The 26,303-nt window shown below is 38.0% G+C and overlaps 1 protein-coding gene across 2 annotated transcripts in view; it reads right to left on the reverse strand.

Annotated features, from left to right (window-relative positions):
- Positions 1 to 1,856: 1,856 nt before the first annotated feature.
- Positions 1,857 to 26,303, reverse strand: part of macrod1 (mono-ADP ribosylhydrolase 1) — a 168,760-nt gene continuing 144,313 nt past the window's right edge. Inside the window, exons 6-11 of one of the 2 annotated variants that reach the window (XM_055034155.1) lie at positions 19,795 to 19,916; positions 15,790 to 15,820; positions 13,043 to 13,116; positions 8,221 to 8,302; positions 6,431 to 6,460; positions 1,857 to 2,220 (exon numbers count right to left, since the gene is read on the reverse strand). In XM_055034155.1, coding sequence (XP_054890130.1) covers positions 6,456 to 6,460; positions 8,221 to 8,302; positions 13,043 to 13,116; positions 15,790 to 15,820; positions 19,795 to 19,916 — 314 coding nt within the window. In that variant the 3' untranslated portion in view covers positions 1,857 to 2,220; positions 6,431 to 6,455. The remainder of the gene's footprint in view (positions 2,221 to 6,430; positions 6,461 to 8,220; positions 8,303 to 13,042; positions 13,117 to 15,789; positions 15,821 to 19,794; positions 19,917 to 26,303) is intronic. The other variant, XM_055034154.1, reaches the window with a different exon arrangement.

Below are 26,303 nucleotides of genomic sequence, written 5' to 3' on the forward strand. Positions count from 1 at the left end.
TTAGTTCCACAAATAGAAAATCAGATTATTTTCTTTTCATTGTGAAAAGATCAGAACTAGGAAATTTGGACTGGAGTAAAAAAGTCTGATAATTATGGGTAGGCCTGCCACAATAATCAATAAATCAATTAATCACATGACAAATTAAAACAAACTCGATTATTTCCATTGCCATGGTTTATCAGATATCTCTATTTTTCTCTCTTTCTACCAAAATCTGGATGATAAAAGTCATCAGTTTGGTGTTTTGGTCTAAACAAATTTTTTGAAGGACAATTTTGTTTAAAAAGATTTCAAAATTTATTTTATTTGTTTACTTATTTATTTTGGATATTTAAGATGTCTTCCAGTTCCAGTGTTAAATGTTTATTAGGATGTAAAGTTTTCTTTTGTATTTTTATTTAGCCATTACCACTAACGTAAAAATGGTCTCAAAACAACAATATTACCGTTTATCCCAATAACGTTTGGAACAAGTTATCGTCCAGCAGAATGTGTCATTGTGACAGGCTTACAAAACAAAACAAAACAAAACATTGGATTTGGATTGCATTTGCCTTCTGTGTGGACTCAGCTTTTATCCACTTGGTGTTTTTCAGCTCCGCGTTTCGCATCTCTGGCTTCATTGTGTTCATTGTAGTGCAGTTTTAACTACCGAATTCCTTCTTGTTAAACATACTTTTCATTTCAAAGGAGCCTGGAGTGAGTAAGAAAAAAGAATGTTTTGATTTTAATTCCTTAAAGAAACAGCAGAATAAGCCAGCTGGGGGGGGAGAGGGCAGAAATATTTTCAGGCGTTGGCTGAGAGACTGAATGTCGCCCGACTGTAAATTGCTTTCCACTGTGCAGTTCACCGTCCTTGATCTTGGGCTTTGTAGTTTTGTCAAAGTGTAAAAATGCTTAAATTCCTCATCCAGAACTACAACACAGGAAAAAAATTATGCAGTGAAAGCCAAATGACCAAAGTTTACATATTTAACATTCAACAAAAGGTAATTTAAGAGATTTCTATGAAATGTTAAGGCTTTTAAAGGCATAAAATTTAGATTATTATTATCAATATTGTTGTTTTTAAGACCCCCTGTCAGCATCAGGAAGAATAAATACAAAATATACTGTGTTTGGAAAACAAAACGCGCTCTGGATTGTTTTTAATCCTTTTATCCAATTCTCCAAACCTTCTCCTGTCCTTTATCAGCCTCTCTACAACCTCAAAATTTAACAACAAGCAATAATAATCAATTATTTTAAAAGGCTCTAAAACTCTTTTCTTCTATAAACGATTAGTTGCTTTCATATAAATTTGGACACAAAAGCCTTAAAAAAATGTGCAAAGCGTTGCATTTTAGTTTGACACAGTAATTCAGATTTAAAGTGGGTGAGCTCAACAGCAGTTCAACTCAAAGATGTTTTCACCTCCAACATTCATCAGGTGATGAAGACAAACCAAGCTTTTGGAGGACAAAATGATGAGTTGTAGATACTTATGCAGTTCACTCAGAAAGCTTCACATCTTCATCCAATTTTCCCCCTGAAAATATTTTGCAAATATATTCAAATGAATGAATAGATGTGAATAAGTAAACACAGATTTTGCCCTGACGTCATGATGGGGTGCTGTGTGTAATGTCATCAACATACATGTTTATTGCAATCGTCTCTTGAAACATGCAAGAGTAACTCGTAATAAATGAAACCCTCTTCGGGTATTTATTGTCGCTCTCATCCAGACTCCTGCACAGAGTGATATGAGACAATGAAGAAGCAAATATGAATGTGAAATGCATTCCCAGTGGCCTCCTGACTCATTGACTCATATCACATCCAGAGAAATAATCACTTCACACACAAGAGGCCTGTGTGGTTTGCTTTATTAAGCTTTGTCGTGTTTCTCACACACACACACACATTTAATTGGAATCCAGATGCAGATGCGTACAGGACACGTGATGCACGGGCCGGGGAGTTGAGCAGCGGCTCGCAGGTTTAATGCAGATTTAGGAAGATTTTCAATAAAAACACTAAACGTCATTCCCCACCTTAATCACAATACCTCTGAAGCAGAAAGAAAACACATCAACATGTGAGAGAAAGAAGCAATCTTGTTGCAGGAGAAGGACTTGATCTGGAGGAGGATGTGATCTGGATGTGGCGGTGCGTATCCACAGCCTCCGAGTCTCAGAAATCCTCTCGCTCAGAGCTTGCTCCTGACAGTGGCCTCTGTGGGGGCAAGCAGAGAAATATTGGAAACTGTAAAACAAGTGAAGTGGACATTTTACCCAGGTCACACAGCGGTTTATGGCGGTTTGGCATTTAGGAGCGTCTGCTTGCCACTGTTAGCGAGGATTAGTCACTCTCGATTCAAAACATGCAAGCGCATGAACGTACATCAAACAGACAGCCAGCGTGGGCAGCGCGCGCCAGGTGTTGGAGACACATTAGGTTTATGGAGGAGGCTTGGAGGCCTGCCTGCAGCCGCTCTGTCACACAGGCAGACGGTTCTGGTCCATCTACCCGCTGAGCACCATTCAGCGCTGCTAAAAAACCTGCAGCATGTCCATTAGAGTGGAAGACGGCGAGCTCTTTAAAGAAGCACACCTGCAATTTCTGCTACACTGTCAAAGGAGCCAAAAAACACGTTGTCTGTCTGTCTGTCTGCGTTATTTCAGCTTCTTTTTAAAGGGGAAGTATTATGTATTTTTCATGCACATATCGCCATTTTATAGCACAATCAAGTAACTATATTAACTTCAGGTTTTATACAAATACTATAAATATGGAAATTTGGAATATGGAAGTCATCACAACATGGCTCCTCTTTTAACCCTTAAATAACATTTCACCAGCGTTTCACTGAGACGGAGCTCCTCTAATGAGCTCAGCAGATGCTCAGTTCCACCTGGTGTTTGCTAATTCCTGCTGGCTAATCTGAAGGAGCTGAGTGGAGGCGGGAGCTCAAACTGCAGCTCTGAGGAGGAGCTTCATCCTCAGGTGTTTTGCTCAGGTGAACTTTCATGACAGGATCAAAACAACAGTCCAGATTTGTTTTTGATGAGATAATAATGTTATAAAATGATGTAGAGCTCGAAAAAAGTCATTTTAAATATTTTATAAATTTGAAAGAAAGAATAACACTATATAAGAAAACAAACAGTCTGGAGTTACGTTTCTACAGAAAAACCCACAAACACGTGAATCCATGAAGACAGCAACTCGTCTCTAAATTATTCACACTCCTGGCTTGCTAAGACTTCAAACTATCTTTTAGTTTCACCAAGAGGTTTCTTCAGACATTTTGTGTCAGCATGGACAGTGAAGACTTGAATCTGATAGAGAATCTGCAGAGGGAGCTGAAGATCAGGGTGATAGTTTGGAGTCCTTCTAACCCTAAACACCCAAAGCTCATAAACACAGAGAAATAATTAAAATAAAACTGGAAACTTGGTCAAATCTGCTCAGCAATTACAAGAAGTTACAAGAATAAAGTTTTTTTTATTTCACTGAGCGGCGTAAATGATTTTATATTCAACTGGGAAAACTGGTTGAATAATATAAAAATAAAAAACTATCAAGAGGGCAACCTGTTTTATAAATGAAAAAGCTGTGAAACTAGAGCCGTTACAGGTTATAATTGAATGCTGTAGAATTATGGATTAAAAAAGTTAAAATATGTTTTTAATGAAGTTTTTATTGTGTGCATAATTTATTGTGTCTATGTTTAGAGTCAGAAAAAATGTGTAACATGAAAATTAACTTGAAAGTATCTAAACTGGAATTGAACTGATTATATCAATAAGTTCATTTTTTAATTTTTAACACATTTTTAACCCAAAATAATAAAAGATACCCAAAGGAAGTGCTTCACAATTCTTCTTAAAATGTTTCACACTTTACAACGTGTAATTTACTGCTCACTTTGCTGAAAAGACACAATAGAAAATGTAATTTTATTGGGTTAGAAATAAAGAACTGCACCAGAGTAACTTAATGCTCTGCAGGGCTACTGGTCAAATTTTTTATTTGTATTCTGCTTCAACCTTTGATCTGAACATATTTGATGTACCTTTTTTTTTTTTTTTTTTTTGCCATTTGCCAAATAAAACCTTCTCTTCATCTTTGCCTCAGAGGCTGAAGAAGGAGAGAAACATCTGATTTCAGCACAGGTTTCTAATTGATCCAGGGTCGTGTACATATTAAACCTGACATAAAGAAAGTTTATATACATTCCTGCCTGATGCATTTCAGTGTATAAAACATCGGCACTTTTACACACCTGATTCCTGGTACTTAAGATACTCAAACGTTCCTTATTGAGCAGAAAGCTTGCAGCACTCTGAATAAAAGTTTTATTAACCATTTTCTATTTATTTTCTTAAGATATGGTCTGTAATTTAAAGCCACCCAAGAGGAGAAAAATTTTTTGAACAGAAATAAGCCGCTCCTCTGTTTCATCCCGACTTCATTAATGATTTTCTGTATGTTGTTGTTTGTGTTTGTGTCTATGAGGGATAAAGCTGTTCTACAATTTGTGCCTGGATCTTTCTTTCAATGCTTTATAGCTTACTCCCCCCTGATTCTTTAAAGCTCATATCAAAGCAATAATGTCTCTGCCAAAGATCAAGATTTAAAAAGGTTAGATACAGATTGAATAAAACATCTGCACTCTGTTGTTTTCTAGATGGATCAAATATTGCATTTATGAGGAGCCACCTTTTCAGCTGATAAAAGGAACCAGAATCACAGCATGTGAGACTGACTGTAAATAAATTTCGATCCTCAGTGTGTCCTGACCACTCACACTTACTCCTGCTACATTTTTATCTTTGGTGGAAAATAAGAAAAGCAGGTCCAAGTGCATCACAGCTTCAGATCTCATTATTTTTAGCCATTGATCTTCCCTGAAGCCAGAGAAGAAATAAAAAGATAAAGCCCACCTGGATAGATCTGTACACAAAATGAATCGTCAATCTGAAAAGTGCTTTTCTCTTATTTTTTACCATTTGTGTGTTGGGGGATTTCACTTTGCGTGATGCAAATCCTTATTTTTATGGTATAGAATATGTGTTGCCTTGATCTGTCAAGCAGGATTCAGATCAGAGTTTTGCAGCGCGATGTCTTCAGATGCCTGAAGCATTTGTCTGCCTTTTACTCCCACATGCAGACTTAAATCTTTTTCTTTTAATTTCAAATTAAATGGCTTGGATTGAGTGAGTAAAGTTTGTCCACTGTGGTTTAAATAAACTTTTTTATTTCGCTTAATTTGCATCTAGTTTTTGAAAGCAGCTCCAGAAGATGGGAGCGAATGTTTAAGTTTACATGCAGCAAAGAGCTGCTGAGATTGTGATGTCATTTCCTGTTCGCATTAACTGGTCAGAGGATGAAACAGCCATGTTCCTGAGTATCAATGACTAGAAATCGATCTAATAGATTACTTTTGGGATGTGGATGAATATGGATCTGCACCAAATGCAAGAAGCTTGAACAATTATGTCTAATTTGAGGTAAAACATTCATTATATTTAAAGTTATCGTACCTCAGTAGCTGAAGCTTACCTACTTGAAACAACTTAAAGCTTTTGCATATTGTACAAATGTTACATTTTATATGAAATAGAAATCGATGCACAATATTGAAATGAATCTGCTCTAAGCACTGAAATAACAATAATGGAATAACCATCTTATTCTGTCACTTACATAAACACTTAATGCAAAGGTTTACCCATCAATGCTAAAATTATTGTGTGGCAAAAAGTAAGAGTAAAAAATATTTTCTCATGTGTGTTTTTGCTAAATGTAGTTTGGATATTTTCACTGAGTGTTGAAATAATGCCTCAGTTTTGTGTCCTTGCTCTTTAACCCAGACAAATAAGGAAATCAGAAAGTTGCTAACAGGAAATGCTGCAGCTGATTGGTGCTGTGGGCCTCCTGGGAGCCTCTCTGATTGGGTTTCTTCTGATACGTTGAACTCCATAATAAGAAATAAAATCAGAAGGATCAATTATGTTGAATTTTTGCTCAGAAAATGCTTAGGAGGACGAAGGTGGAGTATGATTTATGTAGGTGGTAAAAGCGGGGCGTTAGGGGTTAAGACTGCAGTTGTAATACTGACGCTTAATTTGAATAATTGAGTGAATGAGCGATCATGCTTAGCAGACGCACCGTTTAGCAGCATAACTCTATAAATCACAAATGTAATCAAAACAAATGGGAGAAGTCATCATGTAACAGCACGAGCCAACATGAAATCCCATCAAATTTACGCAGTTACCAAACTTAATTTACCACACAGATCAATCTTTCATTTCTCAAACTCTGAAGAAGAATGATCCAGAAATAAACTATTGTTAGAACATTTTTCACAAGCAGCCCGTCTTCCTAAAACAACTAAAGCAGTTTTAAGTTAGCTAGTACACAGCATGCTGGTTACCTTCACTATAATCTGTAGGAATGGGTCAGGCTGAAGTGGAGACAGGCAAGAAAAAAATCAAACAAAGACATTAAAGATGGAAAAGCAGCAAAAAAAGATGTTTGATCTACATTTAAATGTTACATAGCATTTATTGAATGATTTATTTCTTGTTGGCTGCTGGTAAATCTTACAGAAATGCTGAATGAAGCTTAAACGTTATCCAGGTTGAGTCAACTTATTGTTAAATTCTCCCACAAGGTGCCAGTCTGTCATTTCTCTTTACACTCCCACTTGATAAATCAGCTTGTAAATATTTATTTTATAAACTTAAAAATACAAAATAATCTTTATAATTAAACTTTAAAATTCAAAGATTCCCCTCCAACGTCTCCATCATGTCCGATATGTGGGCGAATCAGACAAACTGTGTTAATTATTGTTGATGTTTATTGTTTCATCATTGTTTCACCATACAAGGCTTCCAGTAATGTCATAATGTAAGAATAATGACTATTATGCTGTAAATGACAAGCAGCATTTTATGAGCTGGGCATATTTTGGTGGGATGTGGGTGGATTGTTGAGACAATTATTTAGATTTTCTTTGTTTTCAAAGCCAAAACAAGCTTTCAAAAACACATTTAAGAGACGCAAACTGCGTGTTGGAGCAAATTCCAGTGTATGCCCCTTAATGTCACCGACTAAATCCTGTTTGTGTGGCACACATAAACTGCAGCTCAGTTATAAATACCGTTTAAAGTAGTGCTGGATGGCATTTTAAGGAGTGTAAACAACCATTGATTGTTGCTTAAAAGCCCCATTCGTATGTGAGAGAGTGAATGATATCGGGACGTTTGTTTGGAGACAGAAGTCGTCTCATTGGATGTTTTGCAGAAACTGAGAACACAGCAGAGTTGAGATCCAACATTTAATAGAGGAAACGTTTTGAGTGATGCAGCTGCTAAGTAGCTTCCTGACTGGAAAACCAGAACCAGCTTAGGACTGAAAGCGCTGTGGTGCTTTCTCACCTGGTTACTGTGCAGCCTTCCCTCATATCAGGTGTTTGATGTGTTTACACAGGGTGCATCACTCTCTCAGATTGCATCAGGGACTTCTGAAGGTCAAACTCAACAATCCAACAACAAATAAACGAAGCGAATGCATGGATGATTTTCTGTTTGTTACTGTTGGCCGTCACCTTCATACAGATCGCTGCACTCAGTGTAATAACGCTGCCTGCGCCCATCAACTGTGCTGCGGCTGAATAACGGCAAAGAGCCGCTACAGCCGTCTTGTTTACAACCTCTGAAGTCTTTTGTGCAAAAATCAACATCAATGTTTACATTTAGCTCACCAAGACATTGTTACAATAATCAGCCTGGTGAGGTGAGATGAATGAAAGGAAATGGCTCAGAACTGCAGGAAGAGAAGTTTGAAGTCTGTTTTCTTTGGTCAAGATCGTTCTGTACTGGTTATGACAATCACATCTGACCGAGCTGACGTGTGTGTGTTTGTGCTTTAAGACACTATGAACTGTGTGTACATGTGGAGAAAAGTGTATGTTTATTTAATGTAATTAAATTGATCTAAACAGGAAACATTTACTCAGTCAGTGTTTACTGGCCTCCTGCTTGTGTGAACGTGCTGGAAGTGCAAACAGCGCAGGGTGGATGATTAAGTGTGTCTTCCCACCACTCTCTCTCTCTCCCTCTCTCTCTGTGTGTGAGTGAAAGTAGTTAAATTTGACTGAGCTGAGCTGTTGGTGCTCTAAAAAGTGTGTGTTTGTGTTTTCTGGGGCAGACGGCTCACCAGGAGGGAAGTAGAGCGGGAGGTTCTGCAGATACAGCTCCTTATCCGTCGGCAGGAACACGCAGAAGATGACTCTGTCCAGCTGACACACACACATTAACACACACATTAGCACACAAGACACACACATTAGCACTCATAAATGACCTTTATAACAAGCATATGCAGTAAATGTGAAGTCATCAGTTGCAGGTGGGAACCGTATGTGTGAGAATGCAGCTAATGCATCAGTCCATTACTCCACCATTATCTTTCCATTATGAAGCCGCCGCGACCAGACGTTTATTACGCTGCATGCCGAGGACAGAGAGCAGGGGCTGTGCACAGAGGAGGAGCACGAATGTTTGAGACAAAAACGAGTTGGAGGAAATCTTTAATGGTACTCCCATTGTGAGAGTGCGAGTACAGAAGAAAAGCTGCATTTTAGTGCTTTTCCATCAGTGTTAAGTTGCAAAAACGACTCAAAGCAACAATTTCAGGTGAATTTCAGATCTGCTGCTGGGTCTGGTTATTTTATGCTTCATGCTTTTTATTCCAGTATGCGAGTCATTTCAGGCTCGCATATCTATTATCAGCTTTTACATGACTGAAAAAGTTGCAAACCTGCCCTTTATTCTTTGTTTCCAAGGAGACCAAGTTTTCTTTGATCTACCTAATTGTTTGAACTTTCTATGATGCTATAATCTTATTCCCTCATCAAAAATATACCAAGTGTGTTATTTTATTCTTTCATTCATGTTTGAGACATCCTTGGATCTCATTCGGCGGCCATTTTGGGGTGAATAAATGCCTCCCGAATGGCTGTATTACACAGATTGTCTTAGCTCTGCTCACAAAGCATCACCTATTTCCACAAAGCTCATCCTCCTCCTCCATGCATTCTCACACAGTTCCTTCAGACAAGCAGCAGCAGATATTCGTGCACCTGCTGGAACTGTGAGACTATAAACGGCATAATGTAGGAGCATTGTTGTGATGACGTCCTGTTAGAAAAAGTAGGATCTTCTTAAAGAGATAGAAGCCCAATTTCAAGGTCTAAAATTGCCAAATGAAATTTCTATGAAGGTATGTTTGATATATACAGTACTTCTATAACAACTGAAGTTAACATAGCTACTTGATTGTGCAATAAACTGGAATAGTGTGTATGGAAAATATATAACGCTAACCCTTTAAGTTCTTCTTTGAAATTTGGTTTCTTCATGAATTTTCTCTCCATTTTCTGTCCATCCTTGTATTTGGCCAGAATGTTTGTTGTCTGTTTACAATATAAGAAAATAATCAGGTGGGGAACTAAATTTATCAGGGCTTTAACTATAATTCTGCTCCATAATTAGCTGATCATCAAACGTATGCCAGGTTTTCAGCTACTAGAGCCATAAAAAAACAGCCTTTACATAAAAAAAAATATATACTAATTTATAAGTTTGATTATTTATATAAATTCAATTAGAGAAGTGTTTGGGATCTTCATGATAAGCTGATGGTAAGAAAAACACTTTATTTAAGTAAAGAGCTTGTTTTAAGCTTTATTGCCTGAAACAACAAGAGGGTACAAAATGCTTCCCATGATGCATTTTGCTCCACAGAAAAACCTGTAAATAGGGGAATCAGCGAAAACTGGACCTCAAATAGGTTGGGGTCAACTGTAAACTAGAATAATTGAAAACAAGATGTAAAGCATGTAGAATAGACCGACTTTGCCAATTGCAGCAGTTCGGACCGTTTATCATTTTCCTGCCTGAGGCTCATTTGTTTCTCCCTGTTTTTATTTCTAGTTGAACAGGACATCTTGACTTTTATTGGAATATTTTGATTTATCACCTACTTTGCCTAAAGCACCTTAGTCAATGGAAAACAGTTTTTTTGATGTAATATGGACATGCATTTTGAATGATTGGTGCAGAGTATAACTTCAGATTTTTTGCATGATATAACGCAGATATTCAGATTCAAGCCGGTGATGAAAGTTACTGCAGGTCCTTGCAGGGCCCAAAGCTGCTCTCACTCTGATTGTCATTATTACCACTTTAATATTTGTTCAGGAGTTATACTTTCTCTGTTTCCACCATCTCATCCCAATTTATAGCCAGGCTGTTTCTGCCTGTTTCCTCCCAGGTGAGGGAGTTTAAGTCCTGCTGCTCACAGAGACGGATCCTCTCAGCAGCTGGCTCGCCCACAGCCTTTGGTTTTCAGTCCAGGCTTGCTACACAATTACCATCACTCACCAAAGATTTGCATAGAGTGTAAGAGAAGGTATGGAAATGTGTGGTAACTACATCCCTCGGGCTGAGGTTTGAAAATCTAACCTGCACATTAAGGTGCTTCTGCTCGCAGCGGGAAACAGTAAAAAGTGGTGAAGTAATTTTGATTACTTCACAGCAGAGAGCCTGCAGATGCTGCTGTTAACAATAACATCAACGAAATGTAACGACTCCCTCATGACTGCTCATCTCTAATGGAAACAAAACTTGTGAATACTTTCTTCTCAAAGTGAAAGCATCAACATTAGCATTCGGCACAACCTTCTAGCCAACAGCAGCTTGGAAGTGAGGAGGGAAGCATTTAGCTGGTTATTGGTGGACGTATCGCACACTCAGTTCCCTCCCCCTCAGTGGAAACACCAAGTAGAAAAAGCTGGACCTTAACCACCTTTTGAATTATGATAGCAAATCAAAACATTCAATATGTGTTGAAAATAATCTTCAGGAGTTAAACTGTCTTTAAATTGAGCTGTATCAAAATGTTTATATTGTTCTGATGCAATATTCTAATTTTAAATATTTCTATTGACTATAAACAGACAATTACATTAACTGATAGAAATGAAGGCTTGACAACATCAGTGGGAGTGTAATTAATCACTTAGTGAATTGAGTAATTGAGAGAAATGAATGTAGTATTCAAATTGACTGAATATGACATGAGACGTCTTTTTCTTTTTATAGTTTGTCTCCGTGGTTCTGCTGGTAGAAGACGGCATGAGATGGTATGAAACACTTTCTGTATAAAACTATCGAGTAAAAATCAACTATCGCTCTAGAAACCTAGAAAACGGGTCCATAGCTAGAAACCAAAATATCAAATCCAGTTCTGATTTTGAAACCTTTTTACTTCTGAGATTGCTTGTGTTTGCGCAGAATATCGATCGATATCCTTACATTATCACTATCGTGGAGTTTTGCAAAATTAGAGAATAGAATAGAAATAAACAAGCAATTCATTATTCCTGAAATGACTTTTTCTCTGGAGTTGTTGTTGCTCAGCAGAATTAGTGCAGCTTAGGAGTTTTTAGGGGATTTACTCGCTTAGGGAGAAAATCAACATAAACCTTGATCACAGTGACTATGTTGGTGTTTTTACCCTTTAATCCTCAGCTGAAAATAATAATTTGAAATAATTTGATTGATGCTAAATATATATTAACATTTGAATTTTAGAATCAAACAAACCTAATTAATAACATTGGATGGATTGTTGAATGAAGGAGCGATGGAAAGCTAGAAGGAGGCATGGGTGTTTATTTAGTTTTTTGTTTGTGTGACGGTCTCGACACCACTCACCAGCTACGTAAATCTAGTTCCTTAGATCATCATCAGATGTTCATGCATACAGTTTTGGGTAAGTTTGAGTTTATTTCTGCAGCTAGTGATGACTAATTATTGAGAACCAACCCACTTTGAGAATGAAAAGTCCTCACACTGGCTGCAGGAGGCGAGGCTTTGAGAGGAAAAATGTTTCCCTCAGTGCAGCAGCAAAATGAAAACTTCAGCTGAACTTTTCCAACCGCCTGAAACTAATTTGGATCATAAAACGACTACAAAACTCATGAGTCTTACTCTCTTAAAATGATTTTGCTGCCGTTTCATAAATAAATTTATTGCGTTTGATGTGGGGTGTTGGCACATTGCCTCGTGTCTTGAGTCCATTTTGTGTCTTACTGTGTCTGTAATTTTCTAATTCATTTGCCGCACAACAGCAGCGCGAGCCAAACCAGGCCCAACAAAACTCCATGTAAAACATCTAAAACAGAGGGGGGTTTAATTGAAGAAGAATCGCTCATTTTCCTCTTGTGCACACTCAAAGCTTCAAATGTATGCAAATAAAGTCATTTTTTTAATTATTTACTTTAAAAATCCACAACAGAGGAACTTGTGGGTGGAACAAAAAAAAAAAAGTGCCCTGTTGGGTTAGTTTTCTGGCTTTATAGCCAAACATGTGAGGCTCTTTCGGGCTCCGTTGCGTGATGTACATGTTTGATTTGTTTTGCTCGCACAGGCTGATGGCATCGGTGCGCTGGTATTGCGACAGAGCCTCTGGAGATGAGAGAGCTAATAATAACCCCTGACACCAGCGCATGTAAGGGGGAGGGACTGCAAACCCGACAGGTGGAGGATTCAGAAACGACCGATCGGAAACTTTCCGATTGTCTCCGATTGCGCCCTTCTCTCTCCCCCCTCCAGTCATCTACTCCATCATTTTGTCTTTTCTCTGCTTGTTTTTTCTCCAGGGGGAAAATGTGTGTGCATATGTGTGTGTTTTTTCTGTGCAAGTCGGGCCTGGTCCCGCAAGGAGCCAATTAAAACGCAGACTTGGCCATGAGCATGAGAGCCACAACTTAGGCGTGTGCGTTTAAGTGAAAGGCTGCGTGCGCGCGCGTGTCGCTGTGTGTTTTTTTTTATGTACCCTCTCGCAGTTACAAGAAAACAAAAAACAACAGCTGTGAAAGAAATAATACCTGGAGGAAATGGCAGGGAAAAATTGCCAATCATGCAGGCACACACGCACGCACACACGCACGCACACACGCTTATATACCCACCTTGTCATGATGCGCATCAAGAAACTCCCTCACGGCTGCTAGCGCCTCGTGCACCGCCTGTTCAGGTGGATATCCTGCGCAAACACACACAATATCAAAAATGTGTGAGAACAGGTGCAGAAACAGATCTGTGCCGTTGCACTTGGCTGATGTTGTTTTTTTTTTTTTTTTTGGAGACAGGTATGTTTTTCTCTCCACTACTCTGAGTCTCTGTGCTCCGTTTCCTCACTTCGTCTCACCTCGCCTCGCCTAATCCGGGGCGATGCAGACACAACACACTTGTTGGTTGAGAGGAGACAGACGGAGCAGGACTGCCACCAGTAAAAAAAAAAAAAAAAAAAGCTTCAAAATGTTCATATTCTGGCCAAACAAACAAATTTAATATGACTAAAAACATAGTTTTACGCCATCTGCGAGAACTGACTCAGAATTAGAGTTTAATTAGGTGTAAAGCTTTTAGTAATCAATTAGCATAAAAACTTTTTATCCACTAACAGTTAAAACATGGAGTCCTGCTCTGTTTCACTGCTGTTTGAACTTGCACACTTTTAGGCTTTAAGGTGAGGCCTGTAGCTTATTTCACCTGAGGGTCAGGGGTCAACAGTTTATTTCACCTTATATGACCTCACTACACCTTCATTTTGTTTGCTTTCAGATTTTGGCAGCTCAAACTATTTTCCATCCTGGTGAATATTTTTTTAAGCAAGTCTCTTCTTCAAAAAGAGAAATGTGAAAACAGATTCCTATTAAAAAAACCTTTTCAAACATGGATGCTTCAGAACAGGAAAGGTCAAAATTTTATTATGGTTTTAAAAGAGAGAGAATTTATCAAAAGATGTATTTGTTGTATCACACAGGAAATTTATTTCATTGGATCGACTTTCCTTTTCAGCTCTCGTTCATTTGTGGGTGTCTGACGACAGAAAAGCTGCCAGTATTTATCATCACTTTTTAATTATCTGGCAGGTGAAGAAGTTTCCAGGTGGGGAGTTTATTCAATCTGATTATATGAAAGTCAAATAGTTCTTAAGTTGAGAGCGGAGGATGACTTTATTGGACCTTTTCTCACCTTGGACTTATATTAGCATGACTGGAGAAACAGTCCTAATAACTTCTGATAGGAACTCAGTCAAATGGTTCAGAAACAGATTTTAAAACAGCTGCTTTCTAAGTTCCTGTAAAATGTAGATGTGCTACGGACTAGTTTTCAGTTATTTTTCCTTTCTGCTTTCATCTATATGCGTCTTTTTTCCACCAAACATGTTCGAGTGCTAACACTGACGTCTTCCTTGGTTGCGTTCTTCATGTTTTCACTGTTTGTGACCCGTCAAACCAATGCTCTAAACTATAGTCAGCTTTGTTTTTAATATAATTTAAAATAAAAAACTGTGACAACTCTAATAAAAACCAGATTAGCATGTGAATAACACAAGTTCACACGCTGCAGACTTTACGAGCTGAGCTTACAGTCGATATTGTAGCACAACTTGAGCTGTAATTAAACCCTGCAGAAGTTCTTGACATTATCAAATGGCAAACAATGCCAAAAATCAAAACTGCTGCAGAGTATGCAGCTGAACTGGTGCACTCCAGTTATTAATTCAACGTCATTATGAATCATTGAAAGACTTCATTAGATTTATTCTTTTAGCAATAAGTCAAACTTTTCATTCCAGGTGGAGATGCACTTGAATTCTGCAACGTTATTTTTGCCTTTTCATAGATTATTGTGATTTATTTGCCTTTTATGAATGAAGCTAATCTGTAACTGAGAAGAGAGAAAATCATCTGTCATTGTCTTTTACATTTTATTACTAGAAGTAGAAATCGTGTCTATCACGGATAGAAATGTCCACTTGGACAGTCACCTTCAAATCACATATATGTGTTTTGTGACAGATAAGTGTTGTGGCCAGATCTCTCTTAATAAAGGCATATTAATCATAATAATGCCAAGGTTTCCTCTGAATCCACCAATAACATCTCTGAGTTTTTTTATCTTGCCAGGTGACATTATTAAAGCTTCCTCCATTTTTCCATGGCTGCTGGTGGTTGTCAGATCGAAGATCATTTGAGATAAATTATGAAGCTCTCAAAAGTGCCACTTTTTAAGAAGAGTGCTAAGAGAATAATATGGTGATACTAGAGTCATCTGTTTGGTGGGATAGTGAAGTAAATACAATCTGTGAGAACAACAGTTTCCAAGCTCTGATATCGTCTTTAAAAACTGAACAGAAAACATTTTTCGATTTTCTGCTCTGGTTTTACCGTTGAGCTAACATCTTCGCAGCCGCGATAACGTTCCTGTAGGGGGAGCTCTAACCCCTGCAGCAGCTCGGAAGTCTAATCAGGAAAGAGATGAAGTGGTGAGGTGAAACAGGTGCAGCGGAGAAGAGACGAATTAAAAACCAAATTAATCAGGACCTGTTTATTCCAGCAGCGACAGAGAGGTGTCAACCGGAGCTCATAGCACCGGTTGACACCTCAGGCTCTGTTTAAGCACTATCCCAAACTCCCTCTTCTGCCAGCGTGAAAGGGATTACAGTCACTCTGACACAATCTCAGAACTAATCTATCATAATCTGCCGGCTATAATCCCAGGCGTTAATCTGTAAACCACCTCGGGGTTAGAGGAGAGGAGAGGAGCGGCTCTGGGTAAGCGGCGACAACAGAGACAGTGACGAAACGTGTTCACACAGATGAACGCTGAAGCGTTGCTGTGGTCTGAGGAGGAAACAGACACTGACCGTAGATTCCAGTGGAGATGCAAGGAAAAGCCTGCGGAGAAAAGGAGAAGAAATCAGAGACTTGTTTCCATTTCAGCTCCAAACTATCCAGACTTTCTTACACATTTTACTGAAAAAAGATCCTTCATAAATATCAGCATTTTAAACATTTTCACATAAACCATCTCCCTAATCTGGATTTTATTACCTGCATAACAACATATTGGTGGATCTGCAAAGGGAGGCACTACAGTTTGTTCCTTGATTTTAACTCAGGTCACCAATTAGCCTCATCTGACCTGGACTGGTGAATCCTACATTATTTACCAAGCTTATTTATCTTTAAAGCACAGCTTGTGACACCTGACTGCTGCATTTTGTTAATAAATAATTCAATTTGAGATGTACGTCTATGAGCAGAGGTAAAAAAAAAATCCTCCATTTCAACATAAAACTATTCAAGAATGCACTTTTTTATCATTTACAGAAAAACAGAATAACATCAGAAACTCACATTTGTAGGTGTGTTCATAGTTATCCTGATATGACAAATTATTAGAGCTAATTTTAGATTTTTTCATTCAAACTATTATGAAAGAAATCAACTTTGAGCCATTGACATTAAATTCTTTATATCTGAGTTGATACTTCCTCTGTTCTCAGTAACTGTTCATCTGAACTACTTAAACATAGTTTGTCACAGTTTTTTAATCTATAATTTAAACCAGTTGCTAAAATCTGCTACTTCAGAATTAGGAAAAGACTCAGATATTGATTCAATTAAACTGAGATAAACTGTAGTACCGCCTGTAATTTTGACCTTTCATATTATTTCCAGTAACGTGAGAACGATGATACTTCATTAACAAATCCTTTTTTCAGTCACTATGAATTGGAAATTCAATAAATTTAATGTCCACATAAGGAGGCGTGTAAATCAATCAAATGGAATAAAACCAGTTGTGAAATAAATTGAGATGATTCAAATCAGCATTTTCTAGTCTAATCTCACATTTCCAAAGAGGCAGATTTCACAACAGCTTTACATTTAGATGCATTCAGTTTCCAGACACACACACAGTCACACAGTCTGTCTGTCCTCACAATGACTTTGCATTGACATCCATTCGTTTTTCATTCATTTCTATAGGCTAACCTTGAGACAATGGGTCCACCACATTAGGCCCAACAGCCTTCAGACGTTTGGTAAATATGCCACAAATCGTCGTACATAGGACAGTTAAACAATCACACACACGCACACACACACACCTCCACATGAACGCGGCAACAACTGTGAAATAAAAACTGTAAGTTCCTAAAAAACAGACTGCAGGCGTCTGACACCTGCTGTTCTTTTTTTTCAAAACAAAAACATTATTTCAGAGTAAACAACTCTGTTCACCAAAGTCTTATTTTGCTCGAGATAAAAAACCTCTCATGTGGTTTTCTATATAAAACCACTACTGCACTGTTTGTCAGTCTGCAGTTTTATCAGGCTCCTCTGCAAGCAGCAACCATGTTACATCCATCATGTTTGTGTTATTATAGTATAATAACACTCTTGTAAGCAGTGTCGAGGGTCCAGAGTTTATTTTGTTATCCATCTACCAGAATCTAATCCTCGGGCTCACATTGAACAATGTGATAAACCTGCTTATGTATTTAATCCATCATCCTGTGCTTTATGACTCCAAACATATTTATTATAAGGAAACGTACACAACAACAAAAAAAAAGATTTTAAAATCATGTTTCGCTTTAGAAACTAATAGATAATAGATTGATAAATGAATAGACTCAAAACAGTTAATAATTGTGTTCTAGATAAAGTTAAAGGTCTGAAACAACCAGCGAGGATTTTGCTTATTAACAATTATTAGTAATCTTTAATATTAAAATAGAGCAATCTCTGTAATTTAACAAGAAGCATTAGCATGAGCCTGATTCTTTAGCTTCCTGATTATAGCTGAAGGCTGAAGGTGCTCAGAAACTGCTTTGTGACATGACCAACTTGTTTTTCAAAGTTCACTCAGAGAAAAGCTTTTCTTTAGCCTGCAATGCATTCAAGTACCTGATTAATGTATTCAGTTTCAGCGTTTAATTGGAAATGCTTTAAATTAATGATAATAATAAGAAAATCCTTCATTTAAAACTCGTAAATCATTTATTCTTCATCAGTCAGGGCCGTCTCACTCAACACATGCAGCTAATTCTGTGCTGAGGGACGAAAAAAAGCCTCTTTCACTCTGGTCAGTAATGTCATGGGTACAGATTGTTATTCTCAAATTATGTCATGTTATAATGCAATGTAAACTGTTTTTGAAAAGTCCAGCTTCCCCTAAATATGGGGTCTTAAATATAAGTTAGAGGTTTGGTCCAGGTTGTCGTAATGAATGAGCTTTTACTCCAGTTTTATGTCTTTGATTTAGATTTTCATTTTACTTCTACTCTGTCTGGTTGTACTTTTTCATTTGTATACTTAATGTTAAAACTTCTTGGGATTTTATAGCCTAAATTTAAAAATGCAGTCAAAATAAGTCCACTTCTAGTGTGTCCTCGTTAACAGCAAGACATTTTTTCTGAGTCTGTCAAACCGATATTTAGTTTATTTTGTGGTGTTGTTTTTTTCTCTGCCGTTTTTCGTTCACTGTTTTGTTCTCGTTTTATATAACAGGGCTCTGACTGATCGATTGCTGGCTGCAGGTTGGATACTGACTGCTGAAAGGAACTCCAGAGAGCTGCAAACGTGAAAATGGAAACTGTTTCTAAAAGCAGAGTATATTAGAAAATAATTACACACAGACATCTTTGGAAGTAGCATGGCAGACTGCCTGAAGCTGCAGGAGCCTAAGTTTACACCAATTATGTGACCCCACAGACACATTGCAATTAAAATGACCTCAGCTCAAATGGAGGAAGCTGAAATCTGAGAAAACTAAATGCATGCCAAGAATGCAGCTTTGAATCTTGAACTGAACAGTCAAAGAAGGCAAAATGAAACCATTTATCTCACAGATAATCCAGAAAGGCCTTGAACACAGCTACTGTTTTAATCATGTTTAAATATTCTAATCAAAAAACCATCTAAATTATGTCTATCATTAATAAATAAATGCGTAAGGCCATTCCTATTATACACGGCAATAAAAAGCAACATTGGATTAAAGTGTTTACCTCTCAGCATTCTAAGGAGAAATAAGTGTAATCCTACTTGAATAAAAATGACCAAGATGACAGGTGAACCTAAATGTCTTCAACAGAACCAAGATGTTCATTTGGATAATTCATGTGCAGGACTGTAACTATAAGTCAGTAAGAGCCATGTGTAGCAGAACCATGCAAACCCACAGCCCATGATGCGAGTCAGGCTGCCAGAAAACTTCACGTTTGGCAGATTCTCAACCTGCTGTCAGATGAGGCAGCGCCGGCAGATGCCAGGACGCCCCCCCCGTCCTGCTCAGATCATTTAACCTGACTGCTGAGCTTTAACACACAGCGATGGCAGATGTGACTCACGATCCCCTCGAGGCCAAACAGAAACATATGACTTGCCATTTTGTGGATGTGCAGGGATGACTGTTGCATCTGTCTGTGGATTTGTCAGAAATGAAACGACGCAGCAGCTGCTGATAAATGACGTGTTGGGATTTATTCCTAACCTCCACACCTCTGCTTTTATTTCATGTTTCTTGTTTTTCTCTGCCGTTGTTCTCGGTTGAACCTTCAGTCCGGCGTGTTCTAAATAACCTAACAATATAAAACTCCTACTCCCTTTTCACTTTCCTCTCTCTGCCTCAGCATGAACACAGTTTTCTTTGAAAAGGCTACATGTGATCAATCTTTTCTCTTTACTCCTGGTTTCCCTGCAGCTACAGATTCTCACCACAAAGAAAAACCCTGCAATTTAGTTCTATTGTCCTCTGTTGGACTCTTACAGATTTCTGGGCTTTCTGTATTTCAACCTTGCCTGTCATCATTCCTCTCTCTCTCCCTGTCAGATTCATCTGATCCAGATGTTCTCACCACAGATCGAGCAGCGTTTTCAGTGGCAGTCTGCAGGCTGTTCCAGTAGCATGACCTCAGAGCTCTCCTCTCCCTCTCACCGACCCCTCCCTGAGCAATCGGCCCCACGGTGTGGATCACATCTGCAGAGACAGAAACAGAGGTATGAAGATGCTGCTTTCTTGTTATTTATTAATAATCCTGAGGAAAAAAGCAAGGAAAGTCTCCATTGTTCGAAAAATTCACCCAAAATCCAAAATGACGTGTTTTCTGTGGAAACTCATCTTCTCTCCGGTTCCTAAGAAGAAACACATTCTGTTGTTTCCATGAAAATTAACTCTGACATGCAGGTCATTCAGAGTTTTAAAAAGTATAAAAACTCGGCAATATTTCCTCACTTGAAAATCCAATTTTACAATTAATCTTAGTTTGTTATCTGCAGTCAACCTGATGTGCAGAGAGGGGCAGATCTCATCAAAATGTAAGAGACGTGTGAACATGACAGACAGTAAAACAAATCCTATCAGACAAAGATCAATTTGTTAAAGTATTGGACTATCAACTCACTGATTAAGTTGTGTTCAAGTCTGATTGTTTCTAGAAATGGACGGCAAATAGAGCTTCACTTTATATTTCAATATCACAACTGGATCCTGAAATCAATCCATTAAGTAGCAGTTCAGAGCACTTTAAAATCACAAAACACAAAATAAAGAGTTATAAAAACGATAAACATTCAATTTTGTTCATCATTAGAAAAAACTACAAGTGTTTGAGTGACTGGGGTGAAACTGTTGGGAGGTGAACACTCTAAAATCATAATTTATCAGAAAAAAGCTTTAGATGTGATGAAACAAGCGATGCATTTCCTCTCTTTCTGTCTTCTGCAGGTTGTGATGTCATGCAGGCGTTCCTCCACTAACTGCATTGAGGTAATCTCTTTAGCAAGTTTCCTCTCAGGTCTCTGAAATGATTCTTCCTAATTTGGGGATCAGATTAAGCACAGAGTAAGTAAATCGAGGTGAACTGGGGAGGTTAGTGGTGGGTGGGAGCACAGCAGAGACTCTCATAACGACACGCTGAGCAGGACAGCCGTGGAGATGTGGTTTAACACATGAACGCAGCCAGCGCCACACATTGTGATGAGACTCAGCATGCTGCTCTCAGTGTGAAACCCGCTGCTGTCATAAGACCAAGCCGGACCCACTCTCTTAGAAGAAGAAACTACAAACAGAAAGAAAGAAATGTGGACAAGCAAGAGTATTTTTCTTTCCACGCTTTAGGACAACATAATTGTTGCATTTGACCACAGATCATGTCTGACACTTGGGGACTCCGGAAAAATATTTTGCTGCTCACACGAGTGTTTTCTCTGCCTGAAAATAAATAAATCATCTTCCTATTTGGAGATTAAAGATTTCTGATCTTCACAGCCCAGGAGAAATAAGCAGCAACATAATCAGCCAGGTGGAAACTTATTACCTTGTCCAGTAGGAGTCAAAGGAAACTACAGGGAAGACGATTTTTCTGATTTACCTGGAGGCTTGCAGGAATCTCCTCCTAAACAGTGAATATTGACAGGAAGAGAGAAAGGCTTGGATGATGTCAATATTGTTTGACTTTGTGATAAACTAATAAAAAGTTGAAGTTCATATGCAGAGGTTTAACCAGGATGCAATTTTCTTTGTCCCAGCTTGATTATATTAGAATTGATCAGGGATTGATCGCTCCACTCATTTCTGTTCAGTGAAATCATAAATTAAGACGCTTTCTATGAGGAAAATTGTTAGTCATGTCAAACAGTGGAGAATATGTAACCCTGTGTCCCACCTAAATTACTGGGCACTCTCTTTAAACATTCTTGATCCTTCAGCCAGAGGAGTCAATCAGCTAATTGATTACTGACGTCCAATAAAACATGTTCCTGTTCACGTTATCTGACAAGTTGAGAAGATTAATTTGTTTGGTTGAAAAAAGAAACACTGCTTACCTACATTTGTTTAACTGCAGGTAATATTCTGCCGTTAGTCAAAGACACTTCATCTGTTCAGCATTTTTATAGTTCAGAAAACCTACTGTACGAATATTCAAACAAGTAGTTTTTAAATGGACTTTTCTGATACAATAAGAGCCTCCAGAGGCACCAATCTATAAAATCACATCTGCACTGGCGTATATGGACTGATGATGTAACATTTAGAGTAGCATAGGGCAACCGCTTAATTTTATGAACAGAAATTGGACTGTTTTATAGGGGAAAAGACTTTTCCGTAAGAAATATGGAAATGGACATAGAGGCACTTATTGGCAGCACTAAACGATCCCAATAGATCCTTTATGCAAGAAAAGTGGATGAGGTTTGTGAAAGCTGTGTTTTCAAACTAGCATAATGCAGAAATTTGGCTTCAACATCAGGCTGAGGTCAAAGTTATGTCATGGTTAAATAAATGATCTCAATTAGCAACCTAATCAATCAGGAGATCAACCAGGAGATCAACCAGGAGATCATTGTGCTTCTTAGGAAAACATTTTACTGAGGATTTTACTTTTTATGTGTGCTGTATTTTTAAATAAATCAGCAACTACTTTCTACAAACTTTCCTCCTGCATGTTTTTCACACAATAATTTGAATTAGATCAGTCTATCCACAACAAAAATAAAAGTGATATTAAAGTGTGAGAAACAAAAACAAATGCATGGAAACGTCCTACAAACTTAGAATAATAAATAAATAGATAATTGTTGCCGTTTCTGCAGTTCCAAATCAGCATGGTTTTGGCCCTGGTTATCTAAATTGCTATTTTTGCTCTGCTTGACCAAATGAGGCTGACCGATGCATAAACTGAAGAAGTTTGGGGGTAAATGTTTAATTACAGTATTTGTTGAAACAGCACTGGTTGATGTTGCAGAACTGAATAGTTTTTGTTCATAGTACAATTGATTGTATACAAGCATTCAGACTTCCCCCTGCAACCAGTACATATAGCATTAGCTTGAAGTGGCTTTTTGAAGCCAAACATCAGGTTGTGGGACTAAAAGAAATTACAGATGGACTACAGAGGTAGATGGTCAAAGTGTTTTTTGACAGCTGCACTACGGGAGTGCAGTTATGGTAAATGGACTGAACTTATAGAGTGCTTTTCTTGTCACACTGACCACTCAAACCACTTTACATTAGCACTCCAACACACACACACACACACACACACACACACACACACACACACACACACACACACACACACACACGCACACACACACACACACCCACACACACCCACACACACACACGCACACACACACACCCACACACACACACACACACACACACACACATTTATTCACAAATACACACTTATGCTCTTGGGGTTAAGTGCCCAAGGGACACATCAACATGTGACAGGATGTTAGAATCGAGCCAACAACAAGGCAGTGCACTTCATGCACTGAAGAGATTTTCTGCTGCTTCCATTCACTTTATGCCTTACATAATTACAATCTGATGTTGGAATTGGGGAGAAAGAAGTGAGCAGCAGTGGTGAAAATGTACAAATTACCTTGATTGTTTTCAGGTTTTAAGTTCTCTGAATGTCACAAGCAATCATTCACCACTTAGGTTGTAGACGATGTATCATCGTCATTCCTAATTTCCTTTTTTCACCAATAAAGACGTCTATAGAAATGCTGCCAGTTTGAAAAGTTAAAGACAAACTATAAGCCACAGAAAAACAGATGTTTTTCTTTTTTTGTTTTACCAGAACCCACCCACCTCTGCTAATGTCAAAAATCAACATTTGGGCTGAGTAAAGTGTTAAAACAAATAAAAAAAATGATTGATTGTAGTCTCAGTTGATTTTTTTTCTTATAGCCATCTATAGCTTGATATCTTGGTCAAACAAAATATGTTAGCTGCACAAAAGCTATTTAAACCTCAAGATTTGATATATTGGAGTCTAATAAGTTTGGTACAATTGCCAATTATCCACAACAAGAATTAAGGAATATATGACTTATATGATATAAAATCCATTTTCCATTTTCCAATTTTAAGGTTGTGTTTTTTTGACACAACAATCAAAGATATTCGCTGATATTCACTGACTGATACTGAAGTTTATCTGGGACACAGCTAAGCAGATGCTTAATTCAACCACCTGCTGAGTTGTTGGAGCCTTTTCCCAAATGTTTTTCTGTATGTGTAAAACTTCCCAGTTGGTGGCGTGGAAAAAGATTCTCACGCCTTAAGTGTATTTGATGATGCTCCAGAGAGTACACTTTCAGAAATGTTTTATTGTCATCAGCTGGCCGTTTCTGCTGTCTTTAAGGCCAGAAGGCTGACAGGGCGAATCAGGACTTGTAACAGATTATGTACACTCTCTGAAATTATCTGAACCATAGCTCTGCTCTATAATGTCTGTACATGGTGTTATTTTCAAGTCCACTCCAACACCCACTCCAAGTGACTCATGCCAGTTTGGCCTCTCTATAGACACACATCTGTGAAGGAAGACAAGTCTGAGGGCAAAAGCTTAAAATCATCAGAATAGTAAATACTTCACAATGTACAGACTTGTTTCTTGTTGGATCTGACAACAATTTGTCAGATCCAACAAAATATTATTGTATCTGTTTCGCCATGTTTGAAAGACAACATGATGAAAGGAAAACTTGCAGGTTAAGATATGAAAGGCATGGCAAGAAGAGGGCTGAGGGATGCACATAAGTTGCATCATAAATAATACAAATCATAAAACTGATGTTATGTTGACCTGTCTTCTGCCAGAACGATACGCTTTCCTCAAAAGATCAGAACCGCTCTGCAGTTCACTGTAATTGATTCAGAAGGTTAGCCAGTATTGGTAGTTCACCTCTGAAAAGTGGGATTAACATTTGATCAAAATAATGCGAGTTTTGTTTCAAACATGCACTCAGAGGAAACATCAAAGCTTTATCAACCTGAATTATGTCTAAAATGTACTACATTGGTTTCAAATGTGAAGAAATCAGCTCATTTTGTCAGACTGACACAAATACAGCATGTGTAAAGGATGAAGGGAGTCCAATTTACAGTTGTGGTTTCTTCCGATGTCCTTTTTTCATAACTATTGATCACCTAACCATCTTGAGATGAAAGTTTGATGCTCCGACTGTAATCTCCAATTCCTTTCAAATAATTATTTGCTGAATTGTTTAGAAAACGGGTTTGATGCTTAGTGGATGAAGTGTCAAAATTATGTCATTAAAACCTGTTTTAGTGGGATAAATAATTACTTTAAAAATACAATAATGGATGTAATTTGAGGTAATTGAGTTTCAGGAAATTAACACTCATTTACCACCATTACGTTTTCAGTGCCGGCAGGTGGAGGATGGAAAAGTGTGGTGGACGGGCAAGGAGTTCAGCTAATGATGTTCTGTCTGGTGAAAACCAAGATTGTATACCAAAAAAAAAATGTCAGAAAGTCACAGTCACCCTTATTTGGTCTACTTTATATGATTGGTACAATTGCTCATTTTTGAGAAAAGAAAAAAAACAAATATTTAAGGTTTCACATTAAACACCATTGTGCATTTTTTTTATTTTCAAAAGAAACAAGCCAGAAAACGGGATTCGGCCCATTTCCAGACCAGAGGGAGCTACGTCTCCTACCACCTGTCCTTTTTAACAAACTACATCTGTGAGAAATGTGTGAGCGACTGAAATTAGGCTGACGGATAAAAGCCAGGTGCTGCAGGGGCGAAGCACTTTTCCATCACTCAGTCTTTGGCCAGCGGCGTTTAGTGTCCGGGTAGAGACGCTGTGTTGATATGGCGCTGGCTGCGGATACAGAGACAACATCTCTGAGGCGTCACTTTCAGCTTGTTTCAGCTTAAACTACAGAGCTGCGGTTTTTACTCAAACAGCAAAATCAATACGTATAGAAAATGAATGTGTAAACACACAGCTAAATAAAAGTTTCAACGCGAGTCAATCATAAAATTAATATTGTGTCCCTGATTTCAACTCAAAACAGTTTTAAAGTCTCAGCAGCTGAAATAACGTTGGAAACTCAATACTTGGTGAATTATCAGCGATGATCACTGAACCAGCCTAATTTGTGTTGACTGATAGCTGACAGATTCTCTTATATGAATATTTACCACAACATTTATATATGTTACTTGCTTTTTTCATATTAGTTTTAATAAAGAAGATTTTTATGAAGCGAGTGGGTTTCTCGCCACTTCTGCTGCATTCTGGCCAAATAATAATTGAGGTCAGTCACTTTCTTTTTCATTTTTGCAGATGATTAGAAGGAGTAACACTAAAATAAGATGTTTGGATGCCAAAGTTGGTTTTGGTCATAAAAGTTTAACAAGTTTTCTAAACTCAGTAGAGAAACTGTGATGCAAAAATAACCAAACATAAACCACAACATGCAACATCACTGCAATATGTTTATATAACTAGTTCTGCGTCCCCAGAACCAGATCCAAACACAGAGAAGCAGCATTCAGCTTCTATGCACCACTAATCAGGAACAAACTT

This window comes from Poeciliopsis prolifica, unplaced genomic scaffold (assembly GCF_027474105.1).
Source record: "Poeciliopsis prolifica strain line A6 unplaced genomic scaffold, Auburn_PproV2 SCAFFOLD009, whole genome shotgun sequence".
Lineage (NCBI taxonomy): Eukaryota > Metazoa > Chordata > Actinopteri > Cyprinodontiformes > Poeciliidae > Poeciliopsis > Poeciliopsis prolifica.